The sequence below is a fragment of the Eschscholzia californica genome, unplaced genomic scaffold (assembly GCF_041429995.1).
Source record: "Eschscholzia californica isolate CP2 unplaced genomic scaffold, dmEscCali1.0.p SCAF_6, whole genome shotgun sequence".
Classification (NCBI taxonomy): Eukaryota; Viridiplantae; Streptophyta; class Magnoliopsida; order Ranunculales; family Papaveraceae; genus Eschscholzia; species Eschscholzia californica.
In genome coordinates, this window is record NW_028238483.1 from 3,135,229 (window position 1) to 3,163,047 (window position 27,819).

General features: G+C 35.9%; 3 protein-coding genes across 3 annotated transcripts; 2 read left to right on the top strand and 1 right to left on the bottom strand.

Annotated features, from left to right (window-relative positions):
- The first annotated feature begins 8,491 nt into the window (after positions 1-8,491).
- On the top strand, positions 8,492-25,406 carry LOC147530831 (putative mitochondrial adenine nucleotide transporter BTL3). The gene is made up of 5 exons (XM_086646971.1): positions 8,492-8,542; positions 20,511-21,328; positions 22,606-22,909; positions 23,664-24,131; positions 25,083-25,406. Exons 2-5 carry the CDS (start codon positions 20,808-20,810, stop codon positions 25,149-25,151), a joined length of 1,362 nt encoding a protein of 453 aa, XP_086503097.1. The 5' UTR covers positions 8,492-8,542; positions 20,511-20,807; the 3' UTR covers positions 25,152-25,406.
- LOC147530832 (uncharacterized) lies at positions 9,156-12,449 on the top strand. The gene is made up of 4 exons (XM_086646970.1): positions 9,156-9,287; positions 9,952-10,785; positions 10,866-11,003; positions 11,196-12,449. The coding sequence occupies exons 1-4, from the start codon at positions 9,240-9,242 to the stop codon at positions 12,258-12,260; spliced, it is 2,085 nt and encodes a 694-aa protein (XP_086503096.1). The 5' UTR covers positions 9,156-9,239; the 3' UTR covers positions 12,261-12,449.
- Positions 15,949-17,213, bottom strand: LOC147530833 (uncharacterized). Its single transcript, XM_086647223.1, has 2 exons — positions 16,704-17,213; positions 15,949-16,578 (listed from the first exon to the last, which is right to left on the bottom strand). The coding sequence occupies exons 1-2, from the start codon at positions 17,211-17,213 to the stop codon at positions 15,949-15,951; spliced, it is 1,140 nt and encodes a 379-aa protein (XP_086503349.1).
- Positions 25,407-27,819: the final 2,413 nt, after the last annotated feature.

The following is a 27,819-nucleotide window of genomic DNA, read 5'->3' on the forward strand; positions in this document are numbered from 1 at the left end:
TCAATATTCATTCTTTTACTGCAAAGAGCACTCTGACTGTCTTGAGCGTCGGAGCGGTTTTCGAATCCTTTGCAGGTTTTCCCCCCTCGGGAACAGACGAACAGGAACAAGGAGCTGGAGCAAAGAAGCAAAGAGCTGGAGCAAAGGAGCAGAGCAGAGCAAAGAAGCAGAGCTGAACAGAGGAATCTCTCCTCTCCAAACAGAATATACCATCATAACGGAGGCTGTCATGCATCAACTCCCTTTTTCATGCTGATTTAACCGGGAGCCAATTTTCGACATCAGCACTACCGACCTTAAGATTAGGGTCGGCTGAAGTCCCCCAATATGACCGTTGGATTAAATCCAACGGCTTGATCTTCTCCTTTTTTCTTTTATTTTTTTTTTATTTTCTTTTTAAATTTTAATTAGTTTTAACATTTTTTTTAAACTCTAATAAAAACTCACACATTAACATTAAAATACATCCCACCAGCGTGTCGCTCTTCGTATAATTCTCCGACTTTGGAAAAAAATATTATTTCGAAAATAATTCAAACACATGTTTCGCACATACACAAGATCACACAAGTTTCTCGCACACCCACAAAAATCCCACCACGAGTGTTGTTAGTGAAGATATCATGTTTGAAAAGGGTTAACTTTCACTCTATAGTATATCAAGGTAATATAAGTGAAGCAGAAGAACTCATGAAATGTGCCATTTCTTTCAATCTTGCAGGGACTCAAGTAATTTTCCAGACATACCACCTCTTCAGCTATTATTCCGTGCTTAGCATAAAACATTCGAATGTATCAGGGTCCACCTAACTTTTCTCATCTATCAGTCCAAGCTCTACAGTTTTGAGGAGACATGTGGTAAGATATTATGTAGCTTTTACTGTATGAAAGTATTGAAGTGATACAGAAGAACTCGCTGCACAGAGTCAAAAATAACTTCGAGGACATGCCAAAAAAAAACTTAATAACCAATATTAAAATGCATACATCCTTCAATCATCACATACATCCTCGATACTTATATTGCTCATGCCACCGTCAATTCTCGATTTATACGAGAATACAACTTCTCGTAAGTGACTTTTGAGACACTTCTGTTTGGTAAATATTTTTGAACTAGGAATTATGTTGTTATTGGTTTTTGCTAGATTGTTATCGGAAGCACTGAAAATATAGCTGAAGTAGTCAACAATCTCAAAGCACACGTTTCCAGTCCTTCCAAAATGTTGAAGCAAGCTTCTTTAGCTGCTACTGCAGGTCCTCATGACAAGAAAAAAGAGAAACAACAACAAGAAGAAGGATGATTTACGATTTTTCTCTTTTAAGTACCACATAGTATGTAATTTTCTCATTGTTTGATTTCACTAAGATCTAAGTATGTGTTTGTAAATGCATTAACTTTCTTAGATATTTTTGGGATGTTAGAATGATAACATTGGACATAAATGTATTCAACATAGTATGTAGTTTTCTTCTTCATTTATGGCCTTCATAACTTGATAGTTAACTATTGATCATTCGAAAGTACATCTCCTGAGATAGGTTTACACGCTTTAATTGTTCGACATATGCGATCGTGCCGGAAGCGCGAGCTATACTACCCTTGTTTAGCTATAATTCAAATGTTATTTAACGATGATGTTAACTTGCACATAATTTCATAATCACTTTCACAACTTGATTTTCAAGTTTTACCGAAGGGATTGAGAGAGAAAGGTGATATTGATCACCTCTTGGAGGAATTATATAAATGCTTACGAAAAGAACATCTCAATATAGTCACTTATTACTAATGCAGAGTCATCAAGATTCTCATTACCTCAAAATCTTTCTCCTTCAACAGGATATGAATCTTGATGATGTTGCATCTGAAATAATAAATTAAAGGTAAGATTGATTACCTGCTGGTATTATTCAACAGTAATATAGTCACTTGTTTCGTGATCAAGTTGTGAATCTTGATCATGAAACATAGTTCATTCCATGATCCAGTCCATCCATACATACCAAGTAAAAATATATGAGGTATTATAAATTGTGTTCTCATCATGAAGTAATATGTGGTATACATTTCTATTAGATAGAAGATCACGAGTATGTTTCGATCCCCAAAGGAGGTAGAATCTTTGGCTTATTAAATTTGAGATTATTAGGGTACACACAATGTAGTTGGGCTTTAAGCCATAGTTTAGTTGGGGTTTATGCCTGTTCTTGTTAAAAATTTGGCAGTATCGTGCTTATCACATCTTTGGTGTATCAACGCCATTGTAATGACTATCGAAAAAAAAAGTAAGACAAATGGTAAAAGCAGTTGATATCCTCAATAGTGAATCTCCGAAAGCAGCTCATTTCTTCACGATGTCACCTGAATATCGTCTATATTGAATTGTTAAGCTACTTGAAAAAAATAAGTCCTAGAGATAAAAAGTTATTTAAGTATATTGTAAGGGATTTTTCTATTGATAAGTATTTTTTAAATTAAAATTAGAATTTTATTTTAGATAAAAAAAATTATTGAGACCTTTATTTATCATAAATAAATCTTTAAATAGTGCCTCTTTGGCGTATCATGTTACTGTTTCATATCTACAAATTTGAATTGATAATATTGATTAAAATGTGTATGGGCAAATAACCGCCCCACGAGGTGCCCGTAGAATTTAAGAACAACCGCTTCGTAAGGATAAAATCCGCGAAGCTCGATATGAAGGCCCGGTAACGGTCCAAGTCGCTAGTATGATCACCAGATCCATACCCGCTTAACACTAAGCATATCTGACACGTGTCACGCGATAGCCACCTCCTGGTACCAAGCTATCTGACGGCTAGAAGGTTATTGCGCAATCCATAACCGCCCTAATGGTGAATATTCCGCATCTTCCACTTAAAGACGGGCGTTGCCGGCCAGTAGCTTACCGCACACGCGGTAACATCCTGGCCGTCCCTCGAGAGATTCGAATACTCATCTGATGGTCAGGTCCCCCCTAGCCCTTAACGTATCTCTAAGGAGTAATGACACAAAATAAATACGTCGGTTACTGGATGGTCGTCATCAAGGCAATCCCTCTCCACCACTATAAATACGAGAAGCAACACTCAGACAAGGGCATCCAATATTCGACAACAGTACTCGAGTAGCCTAATCCATTCTCTCCATTCACTTGCTTTCTCATAAACATCTCAAAGTTCTTCTGATCCTCTCAAAGTCTCTGACTCATCGTCTTAGAAGTTGGGAGATAGGAGTCTGATAGTCACAAATCAAACGACAACTAGCTAACCGTATCAACACCATACGACCACCACCTTATTGCATAAGAGCTCTCTGGTCTGATATATCTCCCATCCAACGGTAACAAGCTGACCGTAACACCCATCCAGCAGTAACTAGCTGGCCGTATCACCACCTAATACGGTCACCTCCTTACCGCATCACTCACCTAGCGATAAGACGCTAGGCAATCATCATCATCCATCCAACGATCCTCACCGTCCGATCCACTTACGACCAGCACCTTATTGCTGATCCCTTTACGACCAGCACCTTATCGCAAGTCCACTTACGACCAGCAAGTTAACGACAATATATCATTACCATCACCCTTTTTAGTACAGCAAGTATATCACTACCGTGGGGATCTGTTCTGACAACTCCACGAGCCGCGACACCTAAGCACTCCGACGACGGTTACCTCCCTATCGCCCACTTTCACTTTATTTATATTTGATCGAGTATCTGACTTGACCGTCAGAGCCCCCTTAGGCCGGCACCATCCCGGTGTCCCAGAGGCTTCACGATCTCTTCTCTCTTTTTGTGTGCATGTTCTTTTCGACACGTAGCCGGTCCCCGAAGCATCCGACCCGACCCGACAAGACTTTTGACCGTCGACCCGTTGACTGTCAGACTTTCCGACCCGTAGACATTTTACCGTCTACAAAATGTATAATAAAATTGACGTATAATTTATGTACTTTAAGTAACGGTATAACTAAATATTTACAAAAATCAGATAGCTATTCTTATAAGAAAGAAACACCAATTTAGAAATTTGTCTTGAATCGAATTCCTATTCTGAGTTAAATTAAGGGTTAATTCCATTTTGGCCCCCTAAAGATGACCAAAATGGCCCCCTAAAGATGACCAGCTTTCAATATGGCCCCCGTTTTCATTTTTCCATCTTTTTCTCCGTTAGACGTTAGTGACTTGGCAATTTCTTGCCAGAAATGCCCATGCCCTTATCTACCCATATCGTGATGACGTATGGAGAATCTTTATCTACCCAAGGTTGTCAAATCAGATTCAAATCAATTTTACTTTTAAATTTCCATACCCCCAAATATCAACATCAATACCCACTTCACTTAGCATAAATTCCCCTCCAACTACTCACCATGAATATCCATTAAAATCAACATAAACCTTGATGCACCTCCATAAAATCTAATTTGGGTCCTTATACACCTCCTTGAAATCTGATTTGGGCCATCGTTTGAGGTAGAAGTAGAGAGAGAAATTACAAAGAAGCAAAAAAGAAACAATTAATCTAGAGAGAGTATAAAGAAGCAAATGGTTTCATCTCTACGGATGATGATGAAGAAGATAAAAGTAAACGTTGAAGATGAAGATAAAAGTAAATGTTGAAGACGATGATGGTGATGAAGGTAGAGAGAGAAATTACAAAGAAGCAAAACAGAACAACCAATCTACAGAGAAAATACAAATAAACAAATAGGTTCATCTTTATAGACGATGAAGATAAAAATAAATGTTGAAGATTAAGATGATGATGGTTATGAAGGTAGAGAGAAAGTAAAGAGAAGCAAAAAGAACAAAAACAAAAAAACCAACTAATTTAGAAAAAGTAAAGAGAAGCAAATGGGTTCATCTCTAGAGATAATGATGATGATGATGATGATGATGATGATGATGATGACGATGATAAAAAAAAATGTTGAAGATAGTGGAGGAGATGAAAAAATTTATTTAGTTAGAAAAAAATAAATTGTTGAGAGAAAATAAAAATTTAATAATGAATAACATGGTTTATGATTAATGATCTTGAAACCATAAATATTAAAAGTAATTTCAGAAGGGTAAAATTGGTAAAGAAAAGAAAAAAGGTCAATTTCTAACGGTAAATAAAAGAAAATGTGATTTAGGGGGTCATATTAGAAGTTGGTCATCTTTAGGAGGCCATTTTGGTCAGTTGGTCATCTTTAGGGGTCAAAATGGAATTAACCCTTAAATTAAAGGATTTTTGAGTTTAAGGTCCAAAAATAGGGGGGTAATCTATTATATAAAACAGAAGGGAAAACGATGACAAGGACAAACATCCTTATTTAATTATGTATATTGTCTAGAAGTCCTTCTCAAAATTTAAAATATAGTCCTTCGTAGAGATAAAGTTACCTATTTAAAAAACAATAATCTTTTACTTCTTAGAAATAAAATAACTAATTTAAGAAAAAAAAAAAAACAAAATAAATTTCAAGGGTTAAAAGAAGAAATTAAAATCTCTCTCTCTCAATAAAATAATAATTAATTTAAGAGAAAAGAAATAAAAAAATAATAACTAATAAAAATCACTCTCTCTCTCAATAAAATATATAATAAATATCGTAATATTTGATTGATACAAGTATCCGTGCCCTAGGGCACGGGATATACCCTAGTTAGTCATATATCCACTCCTAAATCAATAAATAAAATAAAACCAAAATAAACCGAAAATGTAAAATAAGTGAAGAGTAAGAAAAAACAAACGTTAAAATAAAATGTTAAAAATGTTGTTAGACTCGATAAGATTCTACCAGCATAGAATTTTATTAGAATCAACCTATTGTAACAAATTCATATCAGATGGTAACAGAATCAAGAAAATGCTAGTAAAATACTAAAAATGTAACAAAAACAATTTCACATAATATATTTTAATTACTAAAAAGTATTTGTTAACCTACTGTAACAAATTCATAAGATGCTAGCAAAATATTCTTGCTTTTTAAACTACTGTATTCAAATTTATTCAACCGATTCTAATAGAATGTAAAAATTGTTATTAGAATCAATAAGATGCTAGCTAAATAGTATTTGCTTTTTAAACTACTTTATCAAATTCATTCATCAGATGCTAGTAGAATGTAAAATTTGCTAATAGAATCAGTAAGATGCTAGCAAAATAGTTTGCTTTTTAACCTCACAAAAGAATTTGTAGATGTTTAATTGGATCGAGGTAGAGATAAAAAGCAAATCACAAATTCATACTTTCTTGAAGTTCAAAGAACATAGAGTTACAGAGAGAGAAAATCGTTTTTGGGAGAGATCATCTCGTTTTAGGTAAATATTCATTGAATCGGTAGGTTAATTTAGACAAATATCAGTTTTGCAAATAATATATTTTCTTGAGTTCAAAGAACATATAGTTACAGAAAGAGAAACTCGTGTTTGGGAGAGAGAAACTAGTTTTAGGTAGGGGGGTATTGGATTGGGACTTTCGTGGACATTTGAGAGTCCGCGAAAGTCCGAGGCATTCAAATCCAGACATTTGAGAGTCCACGAAAGTCTGAGGCATTCAAATCCAGACATTTGAGAGTCTATGAAAGTCCAAGGCATTCGATTGTCTTCCAAAATGTCCCAGACTTTGGTGGACTTCATAGTTTGATGGATTTGTGAAGGATTTGAGACAAATTTGGAAGCCAAAATGTCTTTCAAAAAACAAGAGACATTTGAAGTCCATCATGTGATCAAACAACAATAATAATATTAAAATAATAAATGTCTACCAAATGTCCATCAATGTCCACAAATATTCATAGATGTCTACGAAAGTCGAAAAATATATTTTTGAAATGTTAGTATAAACATATTATTTCATGTGATTAAACAATAATAATAATATTAAAATAATAAATGTCTACCAAATGTCCATCAATGTCCACAAATATTCACGATATCTACGAAAGTCGAAAAATATATTTTTGAAATGTTAGTATAAATATATTATTTCATGTAATTAAAAAATAATAATAATATCAAAATAATAAATATCTACCAAATGTCCATCAATGTCCACAAATATTCACAGATGTATACGAAAGTCGAAAAATATATTTTTGAAATGTTAGTGTAAACATATTATTTCATGTGATTAGACAATAATAATAATATTAAAATAATAAATATCTACCAAATGTCCATCAATGTACACAAATATTCACAGATGTCTACGAAAGTCGAAAAATATATTTTTGAAATGTTAGTATAAATATATTATTTCATGTGATTAAACAATAATAATAATATTAAAATAATAAATGTCTACCAAATGTCCATCAAAGTCCACAAATATTCACAGATGTCTACAAAAGTCGAAAAATGTACTTTTGATTAGCACAAATATAATATGCATTACCCATTTTGTCAATGGACTCAAGATCTTAAAATGTCCCCAGGACATTTTGTCTATGGATCAAATGTCTTGAAAGTCTATAAAGACATTTTGTCTACAAACTTCAATGTCTTGAAAATGTCTATGAACACATATTGTCTATAATAAGTCATCCGAAATGTCTTGAAATGTCTACGGGACATTTTGTCTATGAAAGTCTGTGAAAGTCTTGCTCCACTACCCCCCCCCCCCCCCCCTAAATATCCATTGATTTGTTAGGTTACTTTAGAAAAATATAAGTTTTGGAAATAAAGATTAACATTAAATATCCACCATAAATATTCTTTCATAAAATTTATGGAAAGAATAATTGTATTAACTCAACCATTATAAACCTTTGGTTTACCAATGGTTAAAAAATATTTATGAAAGGACAAAATTGAGAGAAAATTAAAGGATTGATGCATGAGGCCCACCAAATAGTGAATTTTTGGACTTATTTTACATTTTCGGTTTATTTTGGTTTTATTTTATTTATTGATTTGTTACAATAGATTGATTCTAATAAAATTCTATGCTGGTAGAATCTTATCGAGTCTAACAACATTTTTAACATTTTATTTTAACGTTTGTTTTTTCTTACTCTTCACTACTGTAGATGATGAATGAAACCAGCAATCGATTCTCTCTCTCTCTCTCCCACTCGATGCTTTCACCATTTTCACTCGGTTTAATTTGGGCGTCGATGATGAATGAAATCAAAACCTAGTTCATATATTAGAAAGTGACCATGCTCTATCTCTCTCTTCGGGTTGCTTTTGCCCAATTCGAATAGAAATATAAAAGAAAGTATTCTGCTAAACGGTAAAGGCAACTATTTTTTCGGAAGGAAAGTTTGTTTTTGAGGAAATCATTTAATGAATCTCTAAATATTATGGTATATTTTATTTTAGGTTATTTTTTTTTAACTTATGATAGGTTAGGTAGTAAAAGAGAATGAGAGGATAAACATATAATTTACTTGAGTGGATTTATTTTCTAATTCAGATTATTTTTTGTCTCTAAACTCATTGATCATGCGATTTTAGACTTAAAATACATCCCCGTAAATTAAACATCATACGAAAATAATGTAATTCCATGTTAGGGGAAGGAATGTGATTCTTGGAAGAGGCCTTGGGCAAACGGCCCAAAATCATGGGAAGAATGAGGACCGGGCCCAAGGCAGTCCGGAATTATGGATCAGGTCCAAAGTGTCAGCCCCTTGAAAGTGGAAAACTAAAAAACCTTCGATTTCATTGATATTACGGATTTGCCATTAAAAAAAAAGCGCGAAATTGACGAACTTTTTGGCCAAAGTCTGACGTCAAGTCAGGTTTCGAATGACTCCTCCACGCCAACGTCACTTCCTCATTACCTCGAGCCCACGCCTTTCAGTTTTGGAAACCGCTCACTCTCTCTCTCTCCATTACTCCATTACTCCTCTCCTGATTATTCGTCCACCATTACCAAAAGAAAACCGCTCACTCTCTCTCTCTAAAAACCAGTTCAAACTCTCAAGCTGTTCTTCATTCCTTTAGTGCAAGATCAGTGAAAGAAAAACTCTGAAGTTGTTCTTCATAAAAGGTAAGTTTTCTTTAACAAAAAGATTTAGGATTTTTGAGGGAAAAACCCTAAATCTAAAGAAAAACCCTAAATCTGACGAAAAACCCTAAATATTCCTTCGAAATCTGTTACAAATTTAACTTGGATTACTGTTTGCAGATGGTGAAGAAAAGCACTAAAACAACCTCACCAAAAAAAATCGCTACAGAGCCAGCAACGACAAGGTCGAGATCCGTGAAACAAAATAAGATGAAAGAAAAGCAACCCACTAGGAGTAGTCCAAGGGGGAAGACGAAGGTACAAAAGTCCACACTCTTTTTAATTTCATGTACACGATCCAGTGATCTAGAAACTTTTTAGTTTCCATGCACAAATTCGTTTTACTTTTTCACAAAGCTTTGAAGTATTTTACTGTTACCATCCTACCTTTTTTTAGTTTCATGTACATGATCCAGATGTCTAGAAACTTTTTAGTTCCCATGCACAAAGCTTTGGTCAAGATCACTGTCAGTTTTATAACGTCCGTTTTATAGATTACTGTTAATAGATAGTTTACTGTCAGTTTTATAGTTTACTCTAAGTTTATTTGTTCCAAAACAGACAAAGCATACCTTACTGTACAGTAGACATTACATAATGCACTGTCAGTTTTATAGTTTACTGTAAATTGATATGTTTCAAAACAAGCAAAGCATAGCATACTGTACACTATACATTACATAATGAAATGAAAGTTTTATAATTTACTGTAAATTGATTCCTTCCAAAAAACACAAAGCATAGCATATGATAAACAATACATTACAGAAAGCAATGTCAGTTTTATAGTTTACTGACAATTGATTTCTTCCAACACTCACAAAGCATATGATACTGTACACTATACATTACATAATGCATTGTCAGTTTTATAGTTTACTGTGGGTTTTTTAATTTACTGTAAACTCCTTTGTTCCCCCAGGAAGCTGAACCCAAAATTGTGAAGAATACCAAAGGAAAGAGGAAAGCCACCCAACAACCAGAGGGTCCTCAATGGAAACAAAAGAAGCCAACAAAAGTTCAAGGAGAGGGTAGTGAACAGGGGGGAAAAGAGATGAAAAATCGACCCGACAAACTGAATAGCAAACTCTCAAAGGCATACAAGTGGTCCCTTCGTAAAATTTGGGACCAAATGAAGACAACTTATTTTAAGTTGAGTGACAGACAGAAGGAGTTGTTGGATGAGACTCCTTTCAAATACCTATTGAGAGCCTTCAATGAAAACAAGCTCGAAATGGCAAATCCAGTTCGACCAAACAAAGCTATCTTCGAATTACTCAGCCTTTACAATACGAAGACTGAAAGATTCACACTTGCAGGCAAAGAGCTTCAACTAACACCAGAGGATGTGGCCCTCATCCTGGGCTTGCCAATGGAGGGGGAAATGGAAGATGTGATACCCAAAACCAAGGTATTAAGGCAACCACAGATTGACTTCTGTATCAAATATTTGGGAGAAATACCTGGTTATGTGACTTGTCACTCGGTATCCGATGCTCTAAACAAAGCCGTAGACGATGAAGATGTGGATGATATGGATATTGTCAAGCTGGTAATCTTATCACTATCTGCTAATCTACTCTTTGCTTCGAGTACTGGTTACTCCATTCCCCCAATCTTCCTCAACTGCTTGGAATCGATGGACACCATAAAAAAAGTATCGTGGGCAAGAGCAGTGCACGCGTACATGATGGACAGGATCAGTTGGCACCCACATGATCCAATCAAAGCTTCTGGATGCCTAATTATCCTTCCTGTAAGTATTATTTTCTTAACCACACTTGGTCTATTCAGTGACATTTTATTGGTTATGTAATTGTTTTTATCTCTGAGTAGATCTGGTTCTGCGAGCATACTCTATGCTACGATAGAATAAGCAAGGTGAAGGATGAAGTGCCTCGATTGGTGAGATGGTCTTTGCAAGAAATCGATAAGACCTTCGATGACAAAATTCAGAATCTTATAGAGGACCAGGTAAAATCCTGCATCTAATAGTTGAAAAATATAAACGGTAGTGAAAAATTTACAATCTGTGTTCTACTGTATAAACAGGTTTATAATGTACTGTCAGTGTGGTAATTAACTGTCAGTTTTCTAATGTCTTGTCAGTTGTATAATTTCCAGTAAGTTATGTTCCTTTCTGATGTATTTTTTTAAATCTTGCAGGTATATGAAAGAAGAATCTGGCCAGAAAATGATATTGAAAGTAGAATTTTGTCAGAAGGAGAAAATCCAAAGAGCTTAACCAATTTGTTGAAAAGAATAGAGAACCAAGAAAGAGAAATCTCCCTTTTGAGACAGGAGCTGGCCAAAGCATGCGAGGAAAGAGACTCAGCAGTAAAAGCTTATTCCGATGTGCTGCAATCAAAAGATAGAATGGAAACAGCAACATATGAAGGGGGTCCAAGTCAAGAACAGCTAGAACCTGAGGGGGAACAAACTGGGCAAGCAGCAAGGGAGGATGAACAAGAAGAAAATGTAAGTGAGAGTGATGGGAGGGAAGAGCAGGATAAAGGACAGGAAAATATAGAAGTGGAGAAGGAACAAGAAAGAAGTGCAACTGATAGTGGTGAAACTGATGAACAAGAAGAGGGTCAGGATAAAAGTGAGACAGGAAAGGATGAGGAGAGGAATAAAAAAGGAAGTGAAACTGAAAGTGAGAGTGGAGAAGAAGAAGAAGAGGAGATAGAGAAAAATGAGGGGAACCAGGAAGGTAAGAGTGATAGTGAAAGTGACAGTGAGAGTAGTGAAGAAGAAGAGACAGTGAGAGTAGTGGAGAAAAGTGAAATTACTAAGGCAGGAAAAAGTCAGATAAGTGAGAGTGAAACCGACAGTGAGAGTAGTGAAGAAGAACAGAGGAAGATAGATGAGGGTAAGAAGGAAAGTGACAGTGAGAGTAGTGAAGAAGAAGAGACAGTGAGAGTAGTGGAGAAAAATGAGATTACTAAGGCAGGAAAAAGTCAGATAAGTGAGAGTGAGACCGACAGTGAGAGTAGTGAAGAAGAACAGAGGCAGATAGATGAGGGTAAGAAGGAAACTGAAATAAAAGAAAAAAATGGAGAAGAAAGTAGTGAAAGTGATGAAGACAAGACTGAAAGTGAAGAAGAAACTGTGAAAGACGGTCAAGCAGAAAAAAGTGAGAGTGAAACAGATGATGATGATGAATCGTCCGAGTCAGAGGATCATGCAAAGAAGCAAAAGCATGCCGGCAAAGGAAAAGGCAATCTCTAATTTTCGATTACAGTCAAACTCATTTCAATCAAACTTAAATAGTACTAAAGAGTAGTTAAGGATAGGAGGTTTTATGACATGTCTAGTGTTAGTGGTTATCGTATTAAAATAGCTTGAACAAAGGTACTTTATGACATATTAAGTGGTTTCCTTTTAGTGAAGGTTTTTATGAACTTATGTTTACTTTAAGAGAACTTTAATTCATGTTATTCTGCATATTGTTTAACAAAATGTTACTAAACGGGTACTGGGATTGAGTTTACTTATCGGGAACTTTACAATGCATCCTCAGTTGTTTTGTTTCTTGTAAATTTGAAAATGTCAGTGACATATATTAATTCCCGATTACATAAAAACAGATAAATACAAAGAGAAGGAGGGAAAAGATGAGAGAGATGAGCTTTGGGGCAAGGACGTTAATTTATCGAGCGACGATGACTCTTGGCTTCAAAGGATTCATAACAGAGAGGAAACACTAAAACTACAACAAAAAGATCAATTGTTAAAAGGTAAGATTCGCAATTTTTTGATTCAAGTAGATGAAGTTTATGTTATTATAGTGATTATAAATTATTTAACAAACCTAATCTCTAACATTGTATTAAAAAAATGTAGCAAGTGAAGAGAAGGGTAGTACAATCTGCAACAACCAACTAACGGAACCAAGCTTTGATCTGGGAATTGACTGCACACAAATAGTGGTTTGGACACCACCAGAAGAGGGGATCAGCAAACATAATACTTCAGATATTTTGCAGACACCACCTAATTCTGATTTTGCAGATATAATCAAAATGGGCAAAGAGTCAGTCCAAGAAGTGCTAAAGAAAACTGTTTCCCCTCCAAAGAGAGTGGCAAGCAAAGGAGAATCAGGGTCAAAGGCTCTTCAGAACTCTCTTATAAGAAGGGTGAAGCAAAACCCACGTGTGCGGAAAGCGACATTCAAGGCAGATAAGGGAAAGGAAATTGTGGCTGTGGAACCCATGAATTTGAACAAAGAAGACAAACAGAGCTTAGGGGACTGGAAAATAGGAGGGCTTTGGCCTTATGTGCTTCAGAAAGAAAGACCTCTACTGCTAGAGTTCTGCCAGAAAGGCTGGAAAAAGTAAGTTTCTTGTAAATATTTTAATTTGTTACACATTTGAATGTGTCACGTACATTATTGAATGTCTCGTAAATTATGCAATGTACGGTACAGACTGGAGGTGTGGAAGAAAGATGATGAACACCGTCTAACTGGAAAAGAGTTAGATGATCTAATGATGTATAGAGAGTGCGACTCTCAAATCATCGATTGGTTTGCAGACCACCTTCACAGCAGGCCAGATAACAAAAGCAAAGAGATCATATTCTTGTCAGCCTTGATCTACGTAAGATTGCTTTTCACTTTTTGTATTGTGTTACTGTCAAATATTTCTTAAAATGTATTATTGGTAATTTGCAGACGTTGATCAACCAGAAACGGCACCCCGATACAATAATTGCAAATTTGCAGACCAGAATTAAGGAGCAGTTTATCAGAGGCCATACCTCAGTGTTGTGTGTTCCAATTAACACACCATACACCAATGATGCATACTATGGTTACCACTGGACGCTTCTGGTGTATAGGTTCCATGAAAATGATTGGATACACTATAATTCACTAATCAATGATCGACAGCTCGCTCAAACGTGCAACAAGAATGCAAGGGAGTTTGCAATAGTCCTTGCAGGTGTGTTAAATGAATTGAACTACGGACGAAAACGACTGAAGAAAAAGATCCCATTTTTAAGGGAAGAAGAATGTCCACAGCAAGGGAAAGAGTAAGTCCCATTCACTGTCAGTTTTATAATGTCCGTTTTATAGTTTACTGTCAGTTTTAGAATTTACTATAATATGATTTGTTCCAAAACACACAAAGCATACCTTACTGTACACTAGACATTACAGAATGCACTGTCAATTTTATAGTTTACTATCAATTGATTTGTTCCAAAACACACAAAGCATAACTTACTGTGCAGTAGACATTACATAATGCACTGGCAGTTTTATAACTTACCGTACTCTAGACATTGAGTTGGTCTCTTCTTTACTTCTTCTAATGGCTGCAACTTGGTATAATGAAAATTTGTTTTTATCCTGCAGACCGGACTGCGGTCTTTACGTAATGCTGCATCTGGAAAGAATATTCATAGACAGTCAAGACTTTCGCATGCCAGACAGTTGCACGCAGCCCGAACAATTTAGCGACAGAGCTAGAAGAGTGAGAACGGAGGTGACGTACAAAATTTTAAGGGAGTCACAAAAGGCTTGGAGTAAGATGATGTAAAAGGAGGGGTTATAATTGTACAAAATGTTGTGGAAATTTTATTAACTTATGTTGTACTGAAAAATACTTCTGTTTTGTATTATGGCAGAGGTATTTTAGTTAGACGATGTACTGTCAGTTTTATACTTTACTGTCAATGTTTCTGTTCAAATACACATACAACATACATTACAGGTAGAAGGCATTACATAATCTATCGCCAGTTATCTAATGTACAGTCAGTTTTATAGTTTACTGTCGGTTTAGTGGTGGACAACGAGACTTTTTTAAGGGTGAAAAATTGTACAACTTAGACTCCATCATTATGTAGAATTTCGACCAAAGGACACAAGATGTGAAAGGTACTCAATGGTTAGAAACAATCAAATAAACATACAACATACATTCCAAGGCATTACAAAATCTACCACCAGTTATCTAATGTACTGTCCGTTCTATAATGTACTGTCCGTTTAGTGGTGGACAACGAAACTTTTTTAAGGGTAAAAACTTGTACAACTTAGACTCCATCTTTATGTACAATTTCGACCAAAGGACACAAGATGTGAAAGGTAATCAATGGTTAAAAACTTGTACAACTTAGACTCCATCTTTATTTACTTCCAGTTATGTAATATACTGTCCGTTCTATAATGTACTGTCCGTTATATAATTTACATAAATTTACTTCCAGTTATCTTATGTTCTGTTCCAATAAACTTACAAAATACAATAATGTACACACAGGAATTAAAATACGTACTGACAGTTTTATAATTTACTGAAAGTTTTACAATGTTCTGTTTCGTAAACAAAACAGTTTACTGTAAAGAAACACATATACTGCAAATCATCAAAATGTACTCTACATACACACAGTAGACAACAAAAATAAAGTTACATTTCCAAAGGAAGTGCTAACAAAATACTGGGCACTTGAAGAAGTGCTAAACAAAATCAGATAGAGAAGTGCTAACCCATCGCTATATTGGTTCGTTACAAGATGCACGATTGTGGGTCGTCAGTTGATTACATCTGCCACAAACCCTCTGTCTTTTGGGAAAATACCCGGCACTTTCGATTCGAGTGGTGCGAGGTCTACCAGGACGTCTCTTTGTGAGAGGAGGAAGAATCATTGTGTCCGGGTCATACGATTTAGGCTCATCAAACGTAGGTACAGGCTTAACGGGATGACTGTACGTCTTACAATAGGCTTCGGTAGTGAAATTGGAATCAAAAAATGAAGAGGCATCACCACCGTTCATTTTTATACACAGAATCGCATGCTCGCATGGTATGCCTTCTACTTGCCACTTGCGACAAGTGCAGGTCCGTAGGGCCAAGTCAACTGAATGGGAGGGCATAGACAATACCTCGTACTGACCTTCTCCGGACTAGACGCACGTCCAACTACAAGCCACTTTGTAACGCAGTTGCATTTCTTTATCTACCTTCGGGCATAAGAAGGTAGACCAACTAGATGACTCAACTCGCCTCTCGTTCATCATATTCATGATCTTCATTCGCAGCATATCGAGCATGACTGTTATTGGCATAACTCTCTCGTCTCGGATCCATGAATTGAAGGACTCAGACAAGGAAGAGCAAATTAAACCGTACCTTTTCCCTGGAAAGAAGGCATCTGCCCAATGAACAGGGTCGACTGAGTTCAAAAAAGCTTCAGCTCCAGCCCCACCCATTACACAAATCTCTCCAGTGTATTTGCTAAAGTCTGAGGCAGTAAGTGCACGAGCCGCTTTGAACATCAACGACTGGAAATAATCTGACTTCTTGGCACCATTTCTAACTCGTAAATTCAAGTTGTTCCGCAAATGCCACACGCAATAGGAGTGGTTGGCCGATGGGAATACATTCCGAACACCATTTAATATACCGTTATGCCTATCAGACATAAAAGTAAGTGATTCACCAATATCTATACAATTCTTCAAGTTCCCAAAAAACCAGAGCCAGTTGTGATCGTTTTCTACGTCAACAACAGCATAGGCAAGAATGAAAAAAACCTGCGTACAACAGAATGATTGAGCATAAACATTACTGTTTCCTGTAAATGTAAGCGTGCCTCGGGAACTAACAAATGGACAGAACACGGTTTAGTCGTCTGACAATTATACAATGTACGAGGAACAGTTTCAAGAAAAATAGAATAATTACCGTCGTTTCCATTCTTCGCAACTGCAGCCAGAATACATCCATTATACTTTGTTTTAGCAAACGTACCATCAACAAATATCAGAGGTCTACAATGCTTGTAACCTTCTATGCATGCTCCAAGAGCAATGAAAATTCTTACAAAACGATGTGACTCTTCATCAACTTCCAGATCGATATGACTGTTAGGATTAGATCTTGACAGAGCATCAACATACCAGGAGAGTTTTGCACAGGAATCAGCTTCATCACCAAATCCTATACAAATTGCCGCATTTCGAGCATGATATGAGTAGTAGTAACTCAGTTTAATACCATAATCTTTTTTGAAGGAACTAACAATATCCTTCGTGCTCTTGGTAGGGTTCTCTCTAATGTCTTCTGCAATCAATAAACTAACAGCTTCAGTCGATAGTCGAGGTTTCCGAACACCAGTGATGAAGTCTTCACAGGTATGAACGGGGTTATAGGCTTTCAGGATAAACATAGATCTCGACTTTAGAGGAGCAACTGCGTGTATTTTCCACTTGCATTTGGTACTTTTGCAAACACAGGTGACACGATCCGGTCATTCTTAACAAACACATAATTGTAACTGTGTTTGATTGAGTAACGACTGAGAGCCTGGCGAAATGCAATCACACCACCAGGAAATTCTTGACCCTCATGGGTGAATACTTCAGGCCAACTCTCAGACCGGAGAGGCTCTCTTCTGACAAGAGCAGTGGAACCATCACCATGGTTAGAAGGCGGGAGTAAGAAGAAATCAGTGGGCGACCTACAGAAATACACAAAGTTTAAAATCAGGAACGGAATAACTAACATTACATTTAATTGTGGACCAGACATTTTACAACTCCCAGTAAAAAAAAGGTATAACACACAAAGTACTGTACCGATTCAACTCTTGTGGAATCATTGAAGTGTATGATCGAGGCACAATTGACGAATTAGGCGTGAAAAAACCACGTTCCAACCTGCAAAAGTTAAAGAAACGAAAAGTATAGACATATTGCAAAACGGGAACTGAATAATGTAACGGAAACTTGGACACTGAAGGGGAACGAATAGAACAGATGGGAAAATGTACCGATTCATTGCTTCTGTACTCATTGAGGGTGATGATCTTGACAAATTTGAAGCATTCGAAGGGAAGAATTCAAGCTCAAACCTGAATAATTACAGGAATAAGGTGAAGAGGTGAAGGAACATGTACAGAAAATTTACCAAGTACAACACACCTTGTATAACTACGTAGGAACTACAACATGTACAACCAACTATAAAACACAACGGGAACTACATACTGACTAAAAAATATACCGATTCATTAAGGGTGGTGATCTTGAAGTACTTGATGGGTAGGGACTGCAGAAATCACGATCTACTTCACGAATGGACTCTTCATTTGACTGCGACGCCATTTATTCTCTGTTCATTCTGCATAAAAGAAGGATCGGGAACGTTAGAATGTACTGTAAACTATATAACGGCGAGGGAACGGGCTAACGGATAAGGAACGTAAGCTTGTACAGTATAGTCGAACAATAAAAACGAAAATATAAGGAATGAAAATATACCGATTCATTAAGAGTGGTGATCTTGAAGTACTTGATGGGTGGGGACTGAAGAATTGACGTTCTGGTTCACGAATGGACTCTTCATTTGACTGGGACGACATTTCTTCTCTGTTCATTCTGCATAAGAGAAATATCGGGAACTGTAAAATGTACTGTAAACTATCCAACGTCGAGGAAACGGGATAACGGATGAGGAACGTAAGGTTGTACAGTATAGTGGAACAATAAAAACGAACATATAAGGAATGAAAATATACCGATTCATTAAGGGTGGTGATCTTGAAGTACTTGATGGGTGGGGACTGAAGAATTGACGTTCTGGTTCACGAATGGACTCTTCATTTGACTGCGACGCCATTTCTTCTCTGTTCATTCTGCATAAAAGAAGGATCGGGAACGTTAGAATGTACTGTAAACTATCCAACGGGGAGGGAACGGGCTAACGGACAAGGAACGTAAGTTTGTACAGTGTGGTTGAACAATAAAAACGAAAATATAAGGAATGAAAATATACCGATTCATTAAGAGTGGTGATCTTGAAGTACTTGATGGGTGGGGACTGAAGAATTGACGTTCTGGTTCACGAATGGACTCTTCATTTGACTGGGACGACATTTCTTCTCTGTTCATTCTGCATAAGAGAAATATCGGGAACTGTAAATGTACTGTAAACTATCTAACGTCGAGGAAACGGGATAACGGATGAGGAACGTAAGGTTGTACAGTATAGTGGAACAATAAAAACGAACATATAAGGAATGAAAATATACCGATTCATTAAGGGTGGTGATCTTGAAGTACTTGATGGGTGGGGACTGAAGAATTGACGTTCTGGTTCACGAATGGACTCTTCATTTGACTGGGACGACATTTCTTCTCTGTTCATTCTGCATAAGAGAAATATCGGGAACTGTAGAATGTACTGTAATTTACACAACGAAGAGGAAACAGGATAACGGGTAAGGAACGTAAGATTGTACAGAAAAGTCGAACAGTAAAAACGAACATATAAGGAATGAAAATATACCGATTCAAAGTTGACGTGTTAAGATTAGAGATATGACGTTCCAACCTGCAAAAGTTAACTAAACGAAAGTATAGACATATTGCAAAACAGGAACTGAACAATATACGGACAACTTGGCCACTGTAGGAAAACATGTACAGAAAACTGACCAAGAACTAACACTATATAACTAAGTAGGAACTAAGAAATGTACAATCAACTTTAAAACCAAAAGGAAACTGTAAACTGACTAGTAAATATACAGTAAATAATTAGTTTCGAAGGAGTTGTTCAAAGGATCCTAATATTCATAATTTTGGTGACCTCTGTTGAAAGTATATCCATCATCTTGAAATTATTTCATTCAATGCAAGTAGATGAGTTTAAATGTTTTTGTTTTTGTTTTTGTTTAAGGAGTATTCATGGCAGAAACATGAAAGGGACAGTCAAGCAAAACAAATATGAATGAGTTCTAGAGTCTAACTGTTTGTCTTCAAGGAGCAGTCCAGCAAAAGAAACAGTAAATGATAACATTCAAGGCTAAAAGGTGAGATTTAAGAACATTAAATGATACCATTGAAGGCTAGAAATATGAGTTTTAAATGTTTTTGTTTTTGTTTTTATTTAAGGAGTATTCATGGCAGAAGATGATTGAGGCAAAACACTAGTGTTCCCTTCAAGCCAGGAAGATGATAAACATTAAAATCACTTACCTGAACTTGAAGAACAGTAACAGTTGGTCTTTCAAAAGATGATGAGCTTTTGTCTATAAATAGAGCTAGAAACAGTTGAATCTAAATTTTGGGCGGGATCAAAAATTTCAACCCAAATTTGGGGACGAAATTTTGGGTGAAAATGCCGCCATTAAAGGAGAGAGAACAGAGGATAGAGAGAGAAAGGAGAAAATGAAGGAGAGATTTGGGCGGGGAGAAAAGGAAAGGAAATCTGGTTTTGGAATGATTTTCTCCTCATTTAATGCTAAGATTAGACGCAGGTAAGGGAGAGAACAGCCATTTAATGCGTCGTCCAATCAGCTAATTAAGGCAGGTAAGGGAGAGATGCAGGCAGGGGCAAAAAAGGAAGGAATAAACGAGAAATAAGGGAACTGACAAGTTGCTCTGACATTTTGGACCTTAAACACAATTCGGGAATGGGCTGGGGCGGAACCTTAATTACCCCCCTTTTTGTGGTCCTCCAGCTCAAAAATCCTTCTTGGAACTCCATTGGAATGGGGCGCCCTAAACATGGCCAGAGTGGGTACCCGGTAAGTGGGCAGGTAACACACAAAATGAATTCCATTTCTTTATGTCTTTCTCTCTCTCTCTCTCTTCGATGGAAACAAAGCAGAATCCTGACTGTAAAAGAAGCATATATACGATTCTCTCTTCAATATGAAGCTTTTCTCTCCCCCCTTTTATAAAATCCCATTTCAGAAAAACCCTAGAAATTCAGTACCTTTCTAATAATTGATTTTTGGTTTATTACAATTACAACAATGCTTGGATCACTAGATATTTGGTTCAAAGATATGGTTAATTCAGAGCATCTTCAAGGTTTTGGAGATTTGAATTTGGTTGCCGGTAATGATGGTGGAGGAGGAGGAGGGTTGTTTTTAGATTCAACTATACCTACTTCATTTGTTTCTTTGATTTCATCAAGAAATGATAATGAAGATTCAAATTGTTGTAGACTAAATTCTAGGTTTTCGTTGAAACCAATTGCTTTGAAGGGTTTTAATAAGTGTGAAAAGGGAAGTTTTACTGTGATTAGTAATGGGTTTTTATCTGTGAGTTTATCTATTAATGGAGGGAGTAGTAGTAGTAGTAGTGATGGATTAGTTCAAGATTCTACTGTATTTTTGGGGGGAAATGGAGAGAAGAATTCAGAAGAGATGGAGAAATTGGGTATTGAAGAAATTAAAAAGGGAAAGAAGAAAGTTGGATTACAAGGAAAAGAAGGTGCCATGAATACCACAAAACATCTATGGGCTGGAGCAGTTGCTGCTATGGTTTCAAGGTTTGATTTTTATTTGACTCTCATTCTTTTGCCCCTTTTATGTTGATTTTATTTTGTAATACAAAGCTTTGATTTTTATGAACCTGTTGACTCATACTGTTGTTTTTGTGGGTTTCATCTTTGACCTAGATATTTACTTTGAAATTTTGATTGGTTTAGGAAATCCTGAATATTCTTCTGCACAATTAACTAGATTAAACTTCTTGCTTATCTGGTGTTTCGTCGTGGATCAGACAATAGATCATGCCCCAACCCCAAATGTTGTTAACTCTTTTAGGCAAGGAATGAAATTTCGGTTTCGGTGGAAATTTCCGTAGACATGGAAATGGAAATGTTTCGGTCTTTTCGACCAAAATATTTTGAAATTTATTTCCTTGACAAGGCATTGTTAAAGGAAACTTAGTTAAGTTTTTGCGGGTTCGATGGAAATTTCGGTTGGCACGGAAATGGGACTGAAATATTTCGAAATTTAGTTCTTGCTTTTAGTATGTCATGCGTGTGTATGCAATCATGTATATATTATGTTGATTTGGCTTGTAACAAAAAAGTTGAGCTGATTCTTGTGGTACGAGTGTTTAGTAAGAAGCGGTGATATTGAATTGAAATCTTTAGATTGAATTTAGTTTTGTTAACTCTGCTATTGCTGAATGTGCTTAGATTTTCTTCTACACAAATTATTAGAACAAGACACCCAAAATGCAGACTGTGCTCCTAATGTTTGTAAAAACTTGAAGAATAAGGATTAGTGCCTAGACCCTACATCAGCTTTATCAGTAATTCTCCTGCATCATCGCGGGGTTTACGGGATTCTGCTAATCCAAATTGCTTTATTGAGATTAATGGGGTTTGTTCAGGAAGTGGATTCATTTTTTGAAGAGGAAAACTTAACTTGCACATGCATAAAATAAATTTGTCGACAATTGTGATCTGCTGAAAAGAAAAATGTTTGCAAGTTGCTGGTTTTGTTCATAGAGGACCGTCATCTATAGAAAAAGTTTACTTGAATTCGAGTATAGTTATTGCTTACCTTTTGGATTATAGTTTGATATAATAGGTAGTTTCATTGATGAATAAAGAGTAAGAAATATTTTATATTAATCTTCTTTCTTTTGAGTAATCTAAGACTCAGAATTTCTTTTGTACTAATTTATAGTATTTCTTAGTTATTTGTATATTTGTAGTTTGAAAAAATTCTTGTCTTTAATCTCACCTGTTGTCAAGATTACATGACTTTAACTTTCAAATTGCTGATTATAACTAATATTTTGTTATGCCAGAACTTTTGTGGCTCCACTTGAGAGACTAAAGCTGGAATATATAGTTCGTGGTGAACAAAAGCATCTATTTGATCTCATCAATACAATTGCTGCCACTCAAGGCCTAAAAGGATTTTGGAAGGGAAATTTTGTTAATATTCTTCGAACAGCTCCGTTTAAAGCGATAAATTTCTATGCTTACGACACATATAGAAAACAACTGCTTGAAATGACTGGTAATGAAGAAACTACAAACTTTGAAAGATTTGTCGCCGGTGCTGCTTCTGGAATTACTGCTTCCATACTCTGCTTACCTCTGGACACGGTACCGACAATTTCAATTTATGCCAATTACATGTGGTTTTATTTTTGAGTTATTTTCTGTGTGATTTTTATGTTCGTCAGGATCTCCTATGTGGACTACCTACTGGTATGAAGGAATACCCGCCTAAATTAAGTTAGGGAGGATAGAAGACAACTTATGTGAGGAGGAGGGCTAAACCCCTGAATTTTGCTATTGCACAATTATCATGGATCAACTTTTCCTCTCCAGGGCCGACCCTGAGATTCTAGAGGCCTGAAGCGTACTTTAGGAATGTGACCCATCTATATTTATAGAAAAAAAAATCAAATTTTCTTACAGTCTCCTTACAGCTGATGTTGGGTTCATCCAAGGCGTTTGTTTTCGATAGAATGATATCCAAATACATAGTTTATCCTAAAGAGAATAATTGCAATCCCGGGACTATTGGGTGTACTAAAATTACTTTCTGAGTGTACCAAAATTGCGGAAGTACATGACTAGGACACGAGGACTTCGTGAATTGGGTGTGTAAACAGCCACATGCATAGGAAAGGCCTTTAGAGAAGTCATAATTGCCATATACGAGTTATAGAAAACATATGATTTTCTTGTTAAATAATATCCACACCTGAGATCTGAAATACTTCTCACCCACGGTCCACGTAACTTATTAGGTCCATGTAATTGTGATTTTTATTTGTTTTAACTTTTTTTTTTTTAATAATTTTCCTTATAACAGTGTTTGCTTAGACGTACTTCATTTATAAAATTTCAGATCCGAACGAAGATGGTAGCACCTGGTGGTGAAGCATTAGGTGGCGTTATTGGTACATTCCGTCACATGGTCCAAACTGAAGGGTTTTTCTCTCTCTACAAAGGCTTAGTGCCATCTCTTATAAGCATGGCACCTTCTGGTGCAGTTTTCTACGGGGTATATGATATATTGAAGGTTGCATATCTCCATTCACCAGAAGGAAGAAAGAGAACTGATAATATGAATCAGCAAGTTGAGGAATTGAATGCTTTCGACCAACTCGAGTTGGGTCCAATCAGGACCCTAGTATATGGAGCTATCGCTGGTGCTTGTGCTGAAGCTGCCACATATCCATTCGAAGTTGTGAGAAGGCAGCTACAGATGCAAGTACAGGCAACAAAATTAAGTGCAATATCAACTTGTATTAAGATAGTAGAGCAAGGAGGTGTTCCTGCACTCTATGCAGGACTTATACCCAGTTTATTACAGGTATCTCTATCGATCTGTGGATTCTTTTAATTTTTCTCTCTCTATTGTATTCTCTTTAGTTTTTATCGTAGAAAAAATTAAGCATCTAGGTTATCTTTGATTTGCTATCTAAAAACTAGACAAACTCAACTATTGTATTGGAACTGGTTATCAGTTCAAACTAGCACCCAGACACTCAGAATAATTATGTCATTGTACCAAATCTCGTGTCCTGAAATGACTAGTTTCCCCCTAGCTAATGGCTTTGATTGTTTCTACTGAACTTGTTTAGGTCACATTTCCATGGTGAACTAAATGGCAAACCACAGGCTGTAGTTCCGTTGAGCTTTAACAGCCGGATTGCCTTAAAACTTATCTGATTAAGGGCATCTGTCATTCTTTTTCTTATGAATGGACTGAGGTCTGTTGTATATTTTACTGTATATACCATAAATTAACTTAAAAATCCAAGACACATAAATTTTTGGTCTTTGTTCATCAGGCCTCTTATCTGTAATTCAAATTTGTACTTTTCGATCAACTGTTGTTAAATTATATACAAATGACATCCTAGAGGGCTATCTTATGAACCTAAGACGATTTTGTAAAATACTAAAATATAAAAAAGATGTTTATATAATGACGTTATACTTAACTGTAGCTTAATTCTTTTGTAGATGACTATTGTAATTGTCGATGTTTTCCATGTTAGCCTATGGTAATTCTACTCTATTGTGGTAGTCGACTTCTAGTCTCTGTTCATGTCCAACTTTGCAGTGAGTCCACATAAATTTCGGAAAAAGTTAGAGTCGTGCTTCGAAACCAATGAAAACATATTCATTTTTCTTTTTTGTTAAATTCATGTGGGTTCACTGCAAAATGGTTCATATGGTTACACTTAACAACCAAAATAACATATGGTTATGCATGTTGGTTGTTTTCTCATATTGTTCTTGAATGTTGACTATTCAGGTTTTACCATCGGCGGCTATAAGTTACTTCGTCTATGAGTTCATGAAGATTGTTCTTAAAGTTGAATGATCATGGAATTATTAGAGGGTTTTTCCAACAACTTTCACGGCTAAGCTTGTATTGGTGTTTCATTTGTCCAAGTCGAAAAAATAATGTTGTAATTGCTTTGTGCACACACTTTCAAATCAAAGAAGTAGGTTTCTGCAGATAAATTGTATGGTGATGATGTTAGGGTTAACTTCTTGGTTTTGTATCTGATTAGTAGATCAATCAGACACCATTTCTTTGAGCAACTATTTAATATGTTCTCTCATTTAGAACAAACACTACTGAATTGTAAAAAATTGGCTAGACTCACATCCCATGAGGTGGGGTTTGGGCCTGGCCCACCACAAGGGGCCTCATTTTCTTCAAGTTATTTACCATTACTTTTTTTTTTTTTGTTATTTACCATTACTTATGTTGTGGTTTTGGAGAAACAAAAAAAAATTCGGGTACATACTTTTGGGTACAATCTTTTTTTTTGTGTTCTTCTCTTGTCACCACCACCATCAATTTCGGAGCCACATCACTCCTGTCACCACCACAACCAATTTTTTTTTGGGTACAATATCGATATTAGGACTACGCCTCCGTTTTTTGAAAACTTTTGATTTGTACCCCCACTTGGATGGAAACCGTGGTCTCGGTGTTAACTTGGCCGTGCGAAACACACGCGTGAAGTATGACTCTTTTGCCCCTTTTTGATCGAACGGATATCTACATCTCCACAGATCCGACGGTTCGAATTTAAACCTAATTTTTGACATTGTTCCGTCAAAACTTTTTGGTATGTCTTTTCAACTGCGATTACCCGCGTTTTTCTTCTTCAGGTTTTCGCCATCGACAACTAGGGTTTTTTGCTTCTGAAAATCGTTCTCCATCGACAGCTAGGGTTTTCTCCATCGCAAGAAAAATATGTTGATTTCCTGAGCAAAAGAGTGTGTTTTCCCTCTCTAAAGTTAGCAACATTTGGATATTTGGTTGGGTGATTTGAAGATCCATATTCAGGTTTTCTTGTGACAAAGACCATTAATGGCTGAAGGAGGGAGTTCTAGTAGTTATCAGTAAGTTATTTTTAACTTATTTATGTGTAGAGTTAACATAATGATGTACTTTTGGTCTAGTTGTGCAAATTTAGGGTTTAGGATTTCAAATTCAGACCACATATTGTTGTTTTTTTTATCTGATTTTAGGTTGTCTCTCTCTAGAATCACAGACTGAGCTAGTCATTAGACTGAATCTGAATCCATGTTGAAAATTTTTTACTATGCTTTTAACCTGTTTGATTTGATACTTTCTTTGTGATTGAATCTGAAGTTAAATAGATGATGAAGTTATACTCTTTAGTTATGAATTGAGTTGATGGATTATAAAATGAATTTGAATTAGGTTTTAAGTGGGATCTAGCTTTGTGAATGTTATTATGCTCCTTCATTTTTGAATTATGTTAACACCTCCTCCCATCTTTCCTAAAATTTCAACTCCCAGATAACATCTTCTTTCAATGGAATAAGGTGTATTAGTTGAAACTACTTTATAAAGGCAAAAATATGAAGATGACCATTGGAGGGTAAAGTTGAAAAAATATTTCATCAGCTTTTAAAGGGGCAAAAGTGTCTTACTTCACACGTGTGTTTCGCACACGGTCAAGTTAACACCGAGTTCACACTTTCCGTCCAAGTGGGGGTATAAATCAAAAGTTTTCAAAAAACGGGGGTGTAGTCCCAATATCGATATATTGTTGGGGGTGTATGTCAAATTCTCCCTAGATATTTCCACCAAAATAGTCCCAAAAAGGTTTTTGTTTCCACCTTATTTATATATCATAATCAAGTTGGAGGTTGAAGATAGACATTAGAAGATTGGCAGACTATCTGATTAGCTGGATTTTCATGTGAGAGGTAGCTTGGAATGTCATTGTTGATTTCTTCATTTTTCTCAATTTTTTGTAAGAGCACCAAATAGTCTGGTATTTTCTCATTCTTACTTGAATAGTCCAACTTTTATAGCCTAATAAATCATTTCCTATAGTATGTACATCGCAAACCCGGCATTAAGGGTTCACAAATCTCGTATTCATTATCTCTCTGCGAATCTCCTATCTTTGTTGTCTCTCTCACTATCTCTTTCTCTTCCGAGTCTCCATCTTTGCAACTTTTCCCTCTTTATATCTTACTAGGTATAATCCGTGCCTCCTGCACGAACATTTTTGTTGAGCATTTTAAGCATTATAAAGTGGCGGAATTTATGTTATCAAAATTAGCTGATCGTATGTTATAAAATAAGCTTTATGTTATCACAATTGGAATCTCATGTTAACAACAACGAATTAAACTAAATATTTGAAAATGTAAATCTAATAGAATACAAACAAAATAACATTTACTCAGAAATTAGATACGGTTGCGAACAGTAAAGAGTTTGCAAAACTAAAAACGACACAAGTTGTTAAGATCATTATTATATATTATTCACCACTTTCTCTCATTTTCATTCTTCAGTTCTTTTCATACCGGCATACTTTTCTGCAAAATAATATTTACTCAAAAATTAGAATTGGTTGCGATCATTATAGATTTTGCAAAAATTAGAATTGGTTGCGATCATTATAGATTTTGCAAAAAAAGAAAAAACTATACACAATTTAGTACAAAATCATTATCATATAACATTTCGTCACCTTTTCTAAATTACT

Bases quoted from the DNA above. Each gene is read 5' to 3' on its own strand.
- LOC147530832 (XM_086646970.1), top strand. From the start codon at position 9,240: ATGAAAGAAAAGCAACCCACTAGGAGTAGTCCAAGGGGGAAGACGAAG. The intron at 10,786-10,865 runs GTAAGTATTATT...ATCTCTGAGTAG, and splicing joins GATGCCTAATTATCCTTCCT to ATCTGGTTCTGCGAGCATAC. The intron at 11,004-11,195 runs GTAAAATCCTGC...TAAATCTTGCAG, and splicing joins AGAATCTTATAGAGGACCAG to GTATATGAAAGAAGAATCTG.
- LOC147530833 (XM_086647223.1), bottom strand. From the start codon at position 17,213: ATGTTTATCCTGAAAGCCTATAACCCCGTTCATACCTGTGAAGACTTC. The intron at 16,579-16,703 runs GTTCCTCGTACA...TGTTGTACGCAG, and splicing joins ATTCTATTTTTCTTGAAACT to GTTTTTTTCATTCTTGCCTA.
- LOC147530831 (XM_086646971.1), top strand. From the start codon at position 20,808: ATGCTTGGATCACTAGATATTTGGTTCAAAGATATGGTTAATTCAGAG. The intron at 21,329-22,605 runs GTTTGATTTTTA...TTGTTATGCCAG, and splicing joins GTTGCTGCTATGGTTTCAAG to AACTTTTGTGGCTCCACTTG. The intron at 22,910-23,663 runs GTACCGACAATT...ATAAAATTTCAG, and splicing joins TCTGCTTACCTCTGGACACG to ATCCGAACGAAGATGGTAGC.